Source organism: Vipera berus, assembly GCF_964194415.1.
Source record: "Vipera berus genome assembly, chromosome: 1".
Lineage (NCBI taxonomy): Eukaryota > Metazoa > Chordata > Lepidosauria > Squamata > Viperidae > Vipera > Vipera berus.
Window position 1 is genome coordinate 114,060,896 of NC_138202.1, and position 14,129 is coordinate 114,075,024.

Genomic DNA, 14,129 nt, shown 5'->3' on the forward strand with positions numbered 1-14,129 from the left:
TTTTTCAACTGCCAAGCTAGTAACTTGCCACATTTATTTGCCGATTCAAAAGACCTTTGCTTCATCATTTTTATTTTCCATTCAATTTCTTGATTAATTATCTGAGAGATTGTGATTGAAGGGCTTTTATTTTTTTGAACCTGTTGATTCTTTGGATTACTCCTCAATTTTTTCTCTTTCCCTTTCAGTTGGTTCAAAATGATATCTTTCTTTTCATTTTGAGCCTTCTTCCTTATTACATTCTGTTGAATCAAAAAACCTCTCATGACCACCTTACTTGCATCCCAAATGACCCTTTTTTCTATCTCTGTATTCAAATTTATCTCAAAATAGTCTCTTATGGTTTTTTGGGCCTTCTCAACAATCTGTTCACTTCTCAGCAAGGCATCATTCATTCTCCATCTAAACGAACCCTGTAGAAACAGTTTTAATTCCAGCAGCACAGCATTATGGTCAGAACAAGTCTTTGGGCAAATCTCTGATTTGTTTATTCTCGTGGCCAAATCTCTTGTTGTCCATATATAATCGAGACGGGAACACGATTTATTTGCGTCAGAGAAAAACGTGAAGTCTTTCTCCAATGGGTTTTTCAATCTCCAAGTATCAATCATATCAAAATTATCCATCATTTCAAAGAAAGTCTTCATCTACATAAAGCTGTTAGCCTGATTTAACTAGCTAAGCCTGATCTCTTAAACACCTAATATATAGTAGAGTATAGTAAGACTGCTCAGTGATATGCAATACTACTCACTTGATTTAGTGCAACTGACATTTATGATTTTGGGGTGGAGATGGAGCCTCCTAGTGAATGCCATTAGGATGCAATTTTGGGGACAACAATCTTAAAAGTGGTCAGCCATTGCCATTTTCCTAGGATTGAATGATTGTGAAGTTCCCCAATTGACTTTGTACCTAAAGCAGGACTAAAATTCAATCTTCTAATTCCTAACCCAATGCTTTTTCCACTACACCAAAGTGGCTTTTTTTTTGGTGTGTAATTACTGCATTTTTCTTGGCAAAATTTTCAGAAGTGGTTTGCCGTTGCCTTTTTCTAGGACTGAAAGAATAGGTCACCCAACTGGCTTTGAGCCAAAAGTGGTGTCAGAATTTAGTCTATTTCTAGCTTAGTGCTTTAACACCACCAAACTGGCTCTCATCACAGGTAGTCCTCATTTAGGGACTGCTGTTACAACAGTGGTGACAAATTAACTTTATTACCAATCCTTGAATTTATGGCTTTCAATCGGTAAGGCAAGGGAAAGCTGAATTAAGACCATAAGCAGTCGCAGTTTCACTTAGCAATGGAGTTGGTGGTCCCAGTTGTCACTAAAGGAATACCTACCTGTATTAGAAATTTATTGGTGTAATAATTAGGACATCTTTGCATACATTCTATACAAGAGCAATGAGTTAAATGAAGTATTAAGGTTGTGATGCTGCCACAATTATTTTAGAAGACCTATGTTAATACAGCTCAAATGTTATAGTATTGTCCTTTAGTTTCCTTCGTCTCTTCTCTGCACTTCCAGTAAATAAGCTGTTGTAAATACCACTTAACTGTTTTCACTTGCAGACCATTCAATTTTTGTTAACTTTTAGAAACAATACAGCTCATCATGACACAACAGAGAAAATAAATGTAGCCTCAAATACAGCATTCACTTTTTCTGTTTTCGTCATAAAATGTTCAAATGTGCAATTTAAGACTTATTAGCACACTACTCATTTCCAGAAAAAAATTACTTGAACACATGGGTACATTGGTCAAGCTGTATTCCAGAAGAAACTCACAAGTACCTTTTTCAAGGAGCTATTTTAATACTATGATTTTGCTTATCCTATTAAAAAATTAAAATTAATTAAAATTAAATTTTTAAAAAGGCCTTGGGAATGGACATTAACAGCTTGGAAACCTTGACCTCTGATCGTTCAGCTTGGAGGCTAAAGACACAGCATGGGCTTCTCCAATTCGAAGAGACACTTTTGCGGCAGGCTGAGGCAAAGAGGCAGAACCAGAGAAATCTGGGGGCTGGACAGGGGACAGGCTGTATCTGCCCTCGGTGTGGGACTGCCACTCTCGAATTGGCCTTTTTAGCCACACCAGATGCTGCTTTCGGACCTCTTTCCAGAGCACGATACCATAGTCTCTCGAGACTGAAGGATGCCAATGAATGAATGAATGCCATTAAAAACAAAAAACGAATGGCCACTGTGCTGATTTTTCTCCAATGGACTTTTGAAATTGGAATTAAGTACTGCATATAAAAACAAGTATCTTTGGAAGCTACAGTATAAACTTTCCTTGCTCATCCATTAAAGTTGGGGGAAAAAATACCAGAAATTATATCAGCAGCACTGATTTCATTCATGATCAGAATCTTTTAAAAACTATTTCTACATCATTAAACATCATCTTGGATCTCTTGAAAATACTCAGTTCAAAAGTCGGCTTGTAAAAGAAAATAAATAAAAATGCACAAGAGGGACGGCAGAGACATTTATTCCAGCAGTTGTTTTACTGCATCATACTCCAGGATAAAATATTGTAAAAGGCGAGCAAACCCAAAGAAAAAGTATAAAAACAAATCCACAAAATTTATGACTTTATTCTCAGAAAACTCACGATGGTACTGAGCAATTTCCTTTATTGCAAAATATGGGAAGGCAATGGGGAAAACTGTGTGTTCCCAGTTTTGTTACCTTTAAGCTTCCAGGAAAAAGATCGTACTTTCTGCCACCCTTGAGAAATGCCTGACAATGGTTGAAGATAGCTTTACCTTCTTGCACAATAAGTGCAAAATGGAGGTCTTGCTGCTGTCCTGTGGAGCTAATAACCTGCACCCCTGTGACATATGTAGCGCCTAGCATTCTCCACTGGAAACTCGCAGCAAGACAAATTCACCATTATGGAATACCAAACCCCATTTTGGTGACAACTGGATGAATGCTCCCAAAGAATACACCACTCAAATGTTAGTGCATAGGAAGGATTTCCTGACTCCAAGCACCAAAGGGTCACACAGCAAATGCCACTTAAATCTCTGTACAAGCATGACAAAATGTTTTCCCCATTCCTCCCCCCCCCCTTAATAGCATTTAGTACAGAGTCAGTGGTCACAGGGCACTGCCAGTTTCAGCAACAGTACAAGGAATTTCCTCAGCCAGTGCAAAGTCCTCTATGTTAGAACATCATGGGCTTGGTGTTCCACCAACATTTCCATGTTCTTCACATCTGTGCACCAGAACTCCAGACGGTCTTTCATACCCTTTATCTAAAAAAACAAGTCAAGAATCGTATTAGAAACTAAGACACAAATGAGAAAAACTGAGACACAATTGCCGTATCAGAAAATTTTCTAGCAAAATACTAACAGAGTATTCTAAGCGGATCCAGTTTGCAGACAATGTGCAATCGGCACAACAAGCTATGTAAAGGCTCTCCTAGCTCTCACATTTGGCAACCTGTAGAGCTGTACCCCTGAAAACCTCGAGACTCCCAGATGACAGCTGTCACACCTCCACCCGTGTCCCGAAATCTCAGCAGATGCCACACCCAAAACCTAGCTGGGCACATTTCAAAAAGAGCCAGCCCACCCACCTCCTTTCCATACCCAATTAGATTTTGGTAATATAAGCCAATACTTATTTGAAACATTCCACCTGCTTAATAGATCCTTTATCAACCACCTAGTTGAGAGGTTGAAAATTTCTTGAAACTAACAGGGCATTTGTTTCAGATAGTTTATTTTGAGGCTTTCAAATACTGACAACAGCTAGGTGCCCCAACTTTTGCTACAGTGCTGCAGTGGATGGCTGGATCATCCACATGTGATATGCGGCAACCAATAAGAGGGAGGATGAGGTCCATGGATGGAAAGCTATAGCTTGTGTAAGACCTCAAAGGGACAGTAGATGTGGAGCACAGGCAGCTTCAGAAAGTTCACTCTGATGCCCTCTAAATTGTAGCATTCATTTAATCCAGACTGCTATGAGAAATTTGCTTCCAATTCTGAACAAAAACTTCCCAAACACCCTGAATTACTGGAGAAAGCATACTTCTTTTTTTGTCTCAACTCCAAATCAGTTTTACAAGAATGTCTTACTGCTTCCATTTGCCTTGGTAGCAGCATATTATATGACTGAAAAGTGTGGCTAGAAGTAGACATGCTGGCAATTAGAATTAATGTGATTCCTGCTGCTCACTACAAAAAAAGTAAGACTTCTACATTCTAAAACTGATGTGTGTGTGTGTGTGTATATACATATAAAATGTGATGGCTAAACAAATGAAACCCTCTGCCAACAGCCTACGCTATTTTCCACCATAAAACTATCTCCTATAGTTCTAAAACAGAATCTCTGTGAGGGACTGCATGAGGACAGGTTACCTGTTGTAAATCCAACACGCGTGGTTGAACCCATGTCATGTGAACCTTTTTATCCACTTCATCAATACTGCCTTTCACCAAGCCTACTGAGAGTGCTTTCATCACTAGCAGCTCCACCTGCACAAGAAAAGAAAGTGGTGTCTTTACTGTCTTTCGAAGTCGTATCCAGTACGTCCCAGGTCACAACTTACTGAATACATGCTACAACTAAAGGTGAAATAGCAAACAAATACAGAAAATACATAGAGCTTAGGAGTTCGTTACCGTCTTGCTCAAAAGCTTAAACGGAGCAGCTTCAATAAAAATGACTTGAAATAAAAATGTTACATTAAAGAGTGGATTGCTCTCTATTCAAGTGAGTAAAAACATGGTATATAAAGCAAATAAATAAACTGCTCATCAGACCAGATCATATGGTTACCACTGAGGTTACTTCCAAAAGCAACTCACCTCATTTATAGTGACTTTGGCACTTCTAGCAATTTCTTCAAAAGTAAGTTGTCTGTGATTAGCTGGTCTGGTGAAGGTCATCTGTAGCCAAGAAAAGCTATAGGATTAAAACTAATATGGACTTTAAAAAATAACATGCCCACTGCACAAATTATTTTTGTCTCATCTTTGCTGACCTCAATACAAGAAGTTATTGACTGTAAAGCACTCTAGGTTTTTGACAGAAACTTTACGAAAAAGTAGTATCTTGGCATTATAAATGGGAACTATATAAAATTTGCAGTGATTCCCAAAACCCCAGCAATCTCAAAGCATGTTTTCAAATAAAAACTAAAGCTAATTGATATTAAGCAGTTTGTGACTAACATTTAATTATTAAATATTATCAATCCATATGAGAATATTTCATATAGTGGCTTCCTTTATGCTGTTTTCTGGTCTAATATTTTTGAACAAAATAAATATTAAGACCAACATACCAAAGGATTTTTTTCCTTTAACATTAAACAGAATACATAATGAGATCAAATTGAATGACATACTGTATATGGCAGGACAGTAAGCATAATATATTACTAAGATACTACCTGGTGTTCTTAAAATCCATTTATTTCAACCACCCTGATAAGAAGCCTTTCATTTTGCATCATAATTTAGTTTCATAAAAATAAAAAACAAGATGTTTCAGTGATAATATCTAGCAAGTTTCCAGAATGCAAAAAAATGATCCTCTGCAATGAGGATGCAAATTAAAGTAAAAGTAATATCAGTTAACAAAATGAATATAAACGCTGGCCTATGATTTTGACCAATACTTTGGCCAAAAGAGTCTGTTATCCCGATAACTAGCAAAGGTGCTCTATCTGTTACAGGACTTACCTCCATTAAACACAGTAGTTGGATTTTTTGCAGCAGAAGTGTTTCATTTGCAGCCAAGTCTGGCTGTAAAACATAAACCCAAAACATTAAGAAGCTAACCTGCATTTTCTTTAATTTTTTAAAAAATCTAACAGGAAAGTATCATGCATTTTATATGTTTTGCTTCTGTGCTCAAAACTATTCTCAAGCACACTATAAAATCATTCCAAACTTCTAAATGCAGCTATCAAGATGGATTAAAATAGATCTCCTTATGAAGGGAAAGTCAAGAAAAATAAAGAATTCCACCAGTCTTTGCCAATTATCTTTATCTCATTTTATTGGTGGTCCTTAGCACTGGATGTTAGGGATGCACAGTTTTAGAGAACAAGTTGTACAAAATTCTCTAGAGAGCAAATCCAGCTCTTACCTGCCATTCATTAAAGCTGCATCTTTTTCCAGGAAGACACAGCTGCTTTAGTGAGCCAAAAAGTGTAACACTCAAGACTCTTACACATCCTAAAGCATTATACAGCAAACTATACAACAAAGTAGGCCTGCACAATACACGGAGAGCCAAGCAATTGGCGCAGCCCATCAGCAGTTTTTGAAAAACCAGTCCACTGACGCAAAATGTCACTGCCATCAGGAAGGATCTGCTGTTATTGTTTAGGTCAGGGGTGTAAAATTCAATTTCATTGAGGGCCGCATCAGCATTGCGGTTGCCCTCAGGGGGCCGGGGTGGGGTATGGCTAGGGTGGGCGTGGCTAGAGTGCGTATGGCCTACTGGGTGGGCATGGCCAGCTCTACATCGTTCGCATCAAGGATGCCTATGGAGGCCTGGGCAGGAGTGGGACAGATCTGACGGTCTCTGGGCCAGGGCCAAGGAGGGTCTCTGGGCCAGGGCCAAGGAGGGTCTCTGGGCCAGGGCCAAGGCAGTGAGGGCTGTTCCCTCACTGTTTCCAGGATGGCTTTGTGGGCCACATGAAACTACTTCGTGGGCCAGATCCGGCCCCCAGGCCTTGTGTTTGACATGTCTGGTTTAGGTCTTCAAGTCCCCCTCCCCCTCACCTTGAGACATGCTGCCAAACACCCGCAAGGCCTCCAAGCCTCATGAATACTGCCAACACCACTGCTGCCGCTGCACTGCTAGTAGCCAACAGCTGATCACCTCACCAGCTATTTGAATGTGATCTGCAATTATATGGCCCTTTTGCCTCTACAACTACGTAGGTCTGATCCTAAGTGAATCCGGGTTTGCAAATGGTGTTCTGCTCACAGAACACATTCAGCAATGGATTGTGTTCTATAAGATGCTTAACAGCCCCTCCAATTTGCAATCCCAGGCAGGCAGTAAAACCCTGGGGTGTCTATTAATCAGCTGAACAAGCCTAACCTTGCATAAGAACTATTACAATGATTTAATCTCTCTGAATTCATATCTGTGCAGAAAATATGAATGATATTCATCTAAAGGTGTTTACATGGCTTTCCTAAAATGCTATCAGATCATGCCCATCACTAACCTGTTGGCCCCACGATGATTTCAATGCTTGGAATTTTTCCACATTGCCACTATTGAAGGCGTAAAGAGTGTCAATCAGCCATTGTCTGTCAGTGTCCCTCAAAGATTCCAGTACAGGATGCATAAGCTGTAGATGGAGATTGATAAGATTATTAACAGCAAACTTTTTTAAAACCCAACTGTTAAAACTAATATAACTCTACTTACCAGTTCCCCGAAGTTATAGACTCCTTCACCCAAGAGTCCTGCCAAGCCTAAAGTAAAAGCTCTTTCCTGCTGGTCTGCCACTGAAAAGAAAAACGTTTTACTTCAGTGACTATCCCACATTCCCTCTCCCATTTCAGTAGCTGGGAGAATCCCCAACTTCAGAATTGCTATTTTAAATTCAATTCATATCTATTATTTTTAATCTACAGTTGAAACACTGACTTTATGTGTAAGATAAACAGGTGTTAGTGTGCATTCCCCACCCTTTTGAAAACTAAGGCTGTGTCTGTGACCATTCCATTTATAGAACTGCCTCGTTCTTTCCTTAAGATGTTTGCTGTGTGCTTCTACATCTGTGTTAGTTTTAAAGATTAAAAAATTCTTGAACTGAGTTGCTCTTTTTTAAGGCACGCCTTTACAAGCACTACACTGCCAAACACATTCACTGGGGAAAGAAAAAAGGTGACTACCTGGCAGGTCTTTGACATCTATGCAGCCCAGGAACCTTAATGCATCCTTATAGTAAGAGGCATGATTCCCAATTGTTTGATAATACTTGCTAGAGAGATCATAGAAGCGGCTGTGAACAGATGTTACTCCAGGAAGGTTATTCAACATTTCCTCAACTTCTTCAATCGTCTCCTAAAGAAAATAAAATGGATTCCAGATCTTAATTTTATTAAATAATATATATGGAAAGAGTGTAAGTCTGCTTTTAGAAATATATGCAATCTCTCAATCAGTACTCTCAATCAGTACAGAGGAAAATTATCAGTACTTGAATCAATGAACGCTAACAGATATAGCCTGAGGTTACCCATTTATTTTAGGAGAGCGGCAAATAAACATGCATTTACATATCTCTAGAGTATATAAGGTTAGCTAGATGGTCCTGAAGAAGGCTAGGTATAATTAGGCAGGAAGATTTGCCAGAATGAGTGAACAATATTTGAAGTCAAGCAAAAGACTGCCTGGTCTCTAAGAGAGAATTAGGTCGTAATACAGTATCTGTACATTTGTTGGCAACAACTGCATCAATTTCTCTGAATTGAAATACTTCATTTATATAAAGTAGAAATGTACAACCTAAACTCTCATATAATCCCACATCTTAGACACATCCCCAGAGTCACTCTTAAAAACTGTCACCCAAGGTGTAATGTTTAATCATAAACAAGAGGAGAAACAATATATAGGAGCAGCTGTATTAACAATGTTTCATTAATTTCATTAAATCAGATTTTAGTACTTTCACAGAATTCAATAATAAGCACAAGAATACTGGAAAGGAGAAATGGTTAAAAATTGTGAGCAACCTAAAAATGTAACTATTTAACGCAATAGGTAAAACTCAATGAACATGCAAATAAAATACTCCTCACCTTTGTAACTTGCAGGTCACCAATGTTTAATTTTAGAGCACCAATGGCTGTTTTACACAGAATCACAGCTTCATCGCTGCTTTTCACCTACAATCAACATAAATGCCACATCACAAAACAGCTGTTGTATATGTCATCTGTATCAAACAGTAAAAAAATCAAAATAAAAGTCCTAAATCTTAACTTCCGTCCTATCTATTTTCTTACTATAAAAAAGCACACAGAATAATTGGTTCCAGTCCAAATAGGCAATTGAAGTTTTTAAAGCTTATATTTATTATTGAAATAGAGCTAGTTCTCATTTTAACAACTGTTTGGCAACTGTTCAAATTTACAGTAATGCTGAACAAATGGTAGTTACCACTATTCCTTGAAATTATGGTTGTTGCAACACCTCTGTAGTCACCTAATCAAAATTCAAGCACCTGGAAGCCCCACCCACATGCTCAAGCTCCTCCCACCTGCCTCTCTCTCTCCCCCATCCATGTCTTTTGGTTACCCTGCACTCTGCTGCCACCATTCATTGTGTTCCTCTTGCTGCTGACAAATCATGCCAGGCCTGGGCAGTTGCCAGTCCTTCACAAGGCCTTCACGACAGTTGCTTACATCTCCCTGTCTCTGCCCTTTTGGCTTCACAAAGGGCCAGCAACTGCCTTAGCCATATGTACCTCATCAGCAGGAGGAAAAAGATCATGAAGATCAGCTGGGTAACTGCAGGGCAGATAAAAGGGCAGAAATGGGGGGGCAGATGGGGGGGACTGAAGCACAGGGGAGTATGGCAGGACAGGAGAATTCTACACTCCTTGCATAAAAACTACAAACAAGGCTACCAGAACTTCTGTCACTAAGTGGCACAGTCATGTGATGTTTGACTAACAATCACGTTGCTTAATGAAATAAAATTCTGCCCCAAATTAGGGTTGTTAAGGAAAGACTACCTGTACTATGTTAGAGTAAAAATGATAAACCTATATCAAAATTTCCTGTATTCTGCTACAGTTCTTCAAAACTAATCTCTTCCTTGACCTTTCCTCAAACAGAACTTTCCTTTTTTCCAGTTTGCACGCACAGCAAATTAACGTTTAAAGCCCCAACAGCAACTGCATGCATAAGTCATGAGCTAACTGAAACATGACCTGCTATCAATTTATATTTTGTACTAAATTGATTATTGCAGTATTTGCACCCTATCTGTCAACTGGCTGGCCAGTATAGCAAATGTCTGAAACTAATATTTGAATTAATTACAAAATTATATACAATTGTCTATTACATTCTTTCCTTACCTTTTCTCGGGTCTTTTCCAGAAAAGTAAGAGCAACATTAGGATCTAAAGAAATGCAAACCAGAGGCAATATTAGAGATTATTTTAAATATATATGCCATGCCTATCATGCAATCCAGCATTAACCCTTTAAAAATTATATTGTTCAATGAAACATATTAATATAAAAACATATAATTTCCACATTAATCTTTTAAGAATGAAATGTTTACAATGAAATATAATATAAAACATATAAAATATAATAAATATCAAAGAACTCCAGGCATGCTTTTCATATCCCTTTACTGTAATTCTCTGTGGTATAAATAAATGTGGGATCTCTTGCATATCGTATCATTTCATCCTACACTAAAGTGTAAAGATTAAAATCCTATAAGTATATGAGCAATTAAATAAGCTTTCAATTTGAATACTTTATTTGGCCAAGTGTGATTTGTTTCCAGTACAGAAGCACTCATGAAAAGCAACAGAACAATAATACCAATAAAAGGGGGGAGTGAAGAAGAAAATAAGGATAAATAATACTGCGGTCACACTATATGGATAAATATACATAACCATTACACAGCAGTGTGAGAATTAGGTATTCAGCAGAGCAAATGGCACAGGGAAAATATGTCCAGAAAAAACCGCTTTCAATCTGTACTTCCAGAATTCAGCACTTAGTTGGCATATTAATACCATCATTGGGCAAAATACTCAATTTTGAAAACTTTTTGAAAATGTTACTTTAGAATACTTTTGGAATAATCAAAAATAGCATGTGAACAGTCGCATTAAGATAAAAACAGCTATTCTAGATTTGAAGCTGTCTATATAAAACAAATACTCCTTTACCGTATTTGATATATTTCAGTACTAATAAGTACCACAAAAGGCTAAATATATAGATGTTTTCCCTAACAGAGTTGCTATTACTTTATACCATTCTCAGCCTCAAAATTTCTACCTGAACCATTGTCTTTAGGAAAATAATTACAAGTAAAAGAAGTTTACCTGTCATTTGCCGTACCACATGAAGAATGATTTCTACAAGGGATAAAGGGTTCACCCTAAAATAAAGAGAAATTATTATGAATCGATGAAAAATAATCTAGGCTTTTTTAAGTCTAGCCATGTGAAAATTTTTTACCTGTGTTCAAACTCACTGATAAAGTTCTCATAAAGCTGTAAGCCAAAAGAAAAAGATAAATTTTAATAACACAGATGTACACATTAAATAACTACAAACATTGCTACTGAGCACTTTCGTGACAATACAGATATTTTTGAACAAAAAAGGGAAGAGCAGTGACAGTTCTATGAACAATAAGGAGACTGCCGGGGGTGTGTGTGTGTGGAATGTGACAAATCACTTTCCTCGGCCCCAGTTCTACAAAGGTATAAGAGTATAAAGCCTTTTCATCAATAATATAAACCTACAAAATTAAAGTGTTTCATTAAATCAAGGATAGTATCTCATGTGATCTATCTAATTTATTTTAGAAGTCATCCAAGTAAGAAAGTCCACCCCTACCTCCAGGCATTTAACAGCTTTGCCCTTAATGTAAGAATGAATCATTAAATGCTGCATCAGTATCTTTAACTAACTGAAACCTGTTAGATATAATCTTGTTCTCTAAGACAGGAATCTAGTTTTGTGGTATCCTTTCAAGAATTTGAAGAGTACCAAGTTCACCAGTAGCAAAGGAAAATATATCCATTTGATCCTTCACCAGATTTGTTTTCAAAATGACTACAACCTTTTTCTTATTTTTGTTATATAACTTCTTCAGGGCCTTACTTCATTGCAGTGACATTACATGCCAATGTGAATACCTCTGTTATAAACCTAAAAATTAAAATCAAATTACTAAAATGAGGTTCCTTTGGACATATAAATTACAGAACTGAAAACTGTGTGTATTGCAAATAGATAACAACCCTTTGCATCTGTTAGGATGATTCTTAAACAAGCCATTCTAATTTAATAATACTAGGACATATACCTTGATAAGACCATCTCCTTGAGCAAAGCAGGGATCTTGCACAAAATCCAAAACCTGCAATGTTAGTTGGTGCCAGAGTCTGTAACATACATAGACAAAAGAAATAGTATCAATATTGACAAATTTATACATGAGCATATCCAAACTGAAAATTCACTCTAATACTTATTACATATGGAATTATTCAAAATATTTGTTTGAATGAGAAAACTTAAATAACATTGATTTTAAAATAACCTACCAACAAAATTTGCTTAAAATAAGAAAATAACCAAATTTATCAGGAATAGTTCCTAGGAAAAGTGCATCATTAAGAAAAATCAGGCAGCAGGTTTTCAGAGAGCTGCTATCATTAATAAACAACATTGAGCAAAATAGCGTGTCTCATTACAGAATAGCTTCAGTATATCCACAGACATGTCAGTATTTCAGAATAATGTATGTAGGCCATCAAAACCTGGATAGGTGCATCCAGTGCTTTTTTTGTAAAAGAAAAAGGTGCCAGAACTCACACATGTCATGCAACCCGCCTTGCCTACCCTACAAGGGTCCATCCAAAAAAGGTGCCGGAACTCCGTTCTGAGTGTTCTATGACAAAAAAAGCCCTGGGTGCATCTATGTATGTATGTATTCATGTATATTCAATTCAATGTTGACTCCTGGCTATTGTCGGGAGTGCTGTGTTTCATGGCAAGAATTTTTCATAAATGGTTTGCCATTACCTTGTTTCCTACAGCCCAAGGCCACCCAGTTGGTTTTGTGCCTGAGGAGGGATTAGAACTCACAGTCGCTGTTTCTAGGCTGGCACCTTAACCACTACATCAATATGGCTCTCACAATGTATGCCTCATTTAATTAAATATTAAGAACCAAAACAGATTCTTTGTTCTTGCCATGATGAGAAACAAATCATTTGTTGTTGATACCTATACGTTGGTTGCATCAAACTTTTTTTTTAATCCCCCAATGGAACAATATTCCCACTTGTTCTCTAATGTTTGAGAACTGATGGTCCGTGCAGAGCAGATTAAAAACTGTAGCAGGGACTATGGAAATAGAACATCAAATGCAAATCTGCTCTGAGAGAATGGAGTCTTATATGTCTGGAATCTCTTTTCTTGTTACTTTAAAAAACCGAAATGTTTTTTTTTATTATTATTTTAATTCCATTTATATCCCGCCCTTCTCCGAAGACTCAGGGCGGCTTACAAGCTTAGCAGTAGCCTTCATTCTATGTATATGCCCGCTTATTAGGGCTTTCACACACACCCCAAGCGGCGTTATTACAAAGTCAGCTTAATTGCCCCCAACAATCTGGGTCCTGGTTTGAAGCATAAATATTTAAATTCGAAAGCAACGTGTGTGCTACCAATATTATTAGCTGCATGAAACGTCGGGAACTACAGCCGGCTACCAGAAGAGGTCTTCAACATCTCAATACCTTAACCCAGGGGTAGGCAACCTCGGCTCTTTTATGACTCGTGGACTTCAACTCCCAGAATTCCTGAGTCAGCATAGCTGACTCAGGAATTCTGGGAGTTGAAGTCCACGAGTCATAAAAGAGCCGAGGTTGCCTACCCCTGCCTTAACCATTGTCCTTCAGCATTTCCCGAGTAAGGAACCCATCGCAGCTAGCAAAGATCTCCCCCCCCCCACTCCTGACCGCCACCTCCCGGACTCCAACGCACGTGTGCACCCCTTTACCTCGCTTCCCTTCCCCCCTCCCCCACCCCCTTGCTGAAACGATCTCCAGACTCACTTTTTATTGTAAAGTTCCTCCAGCCGGTGCCATACGGCGGCCTGACCAGGCCCAGAACTCTGGCTCTGCTGTAGGAAAGCTGGGACGTCCTTCATGGTAGGACCGGGAGGGGAACAGCACGGAAAAAAAAAACCGCGGTTCACTCCGAAGAGCAACAGAGACCGGCCCTTCTCGCCGCCGGAAATGCACACTCACTTCCGGCACCTTCCACGCGGAGCATGCCGGGTACCGTATGGCTTTGCGTAGAGTAGCCTCGCTTCAACATTCCGCCCCCGAAGAAG

The 14,129-nt window shown here is 38.4% G+C and overlaps 1 protein-coding gene across 1 annotated transcript; it reads right to left on the bottom strand.

Annotated features, from left to right (window-relative positions):
* Positions 1–2,487: 2,487 nt before the first annotated feature.
* Positions 2,488–14,067, bottom strand: PSMD13 (proteasome 26S subunit, non-ATPase 13). Its single transcript, XM_081313327.1, has 13 exons — positions 13,849–14,067; positions 12,090–12,168; positions 11,234–11,268; positions 11,098–11,153; positions 10,100–10,143; positions 8,814–8,900; positions 7,902–8,073; positions 7,432–7,511; positions 7,226–7,351; positions 5,721–5,783; positions 4,842–4,922; positions 4,392–4,508; positions 2,488–3,275 (listed from the first exon to the last, which is right to left on the bottom strand). The coding sequence occupies exons 1-13, from the start codon at positions 13,941–13,943 to the stop codon at positions 3,180–3,182; spliced, it is 1,131 nt and encodes a 376-aa protein (XP_081169453.1). The 5' UTR covers positions 13,944–14,067; the 3' UTR covers positions 2,488–3,179.
* Positions 14,068–14,129: the final 62 nt, after the last annotated feature.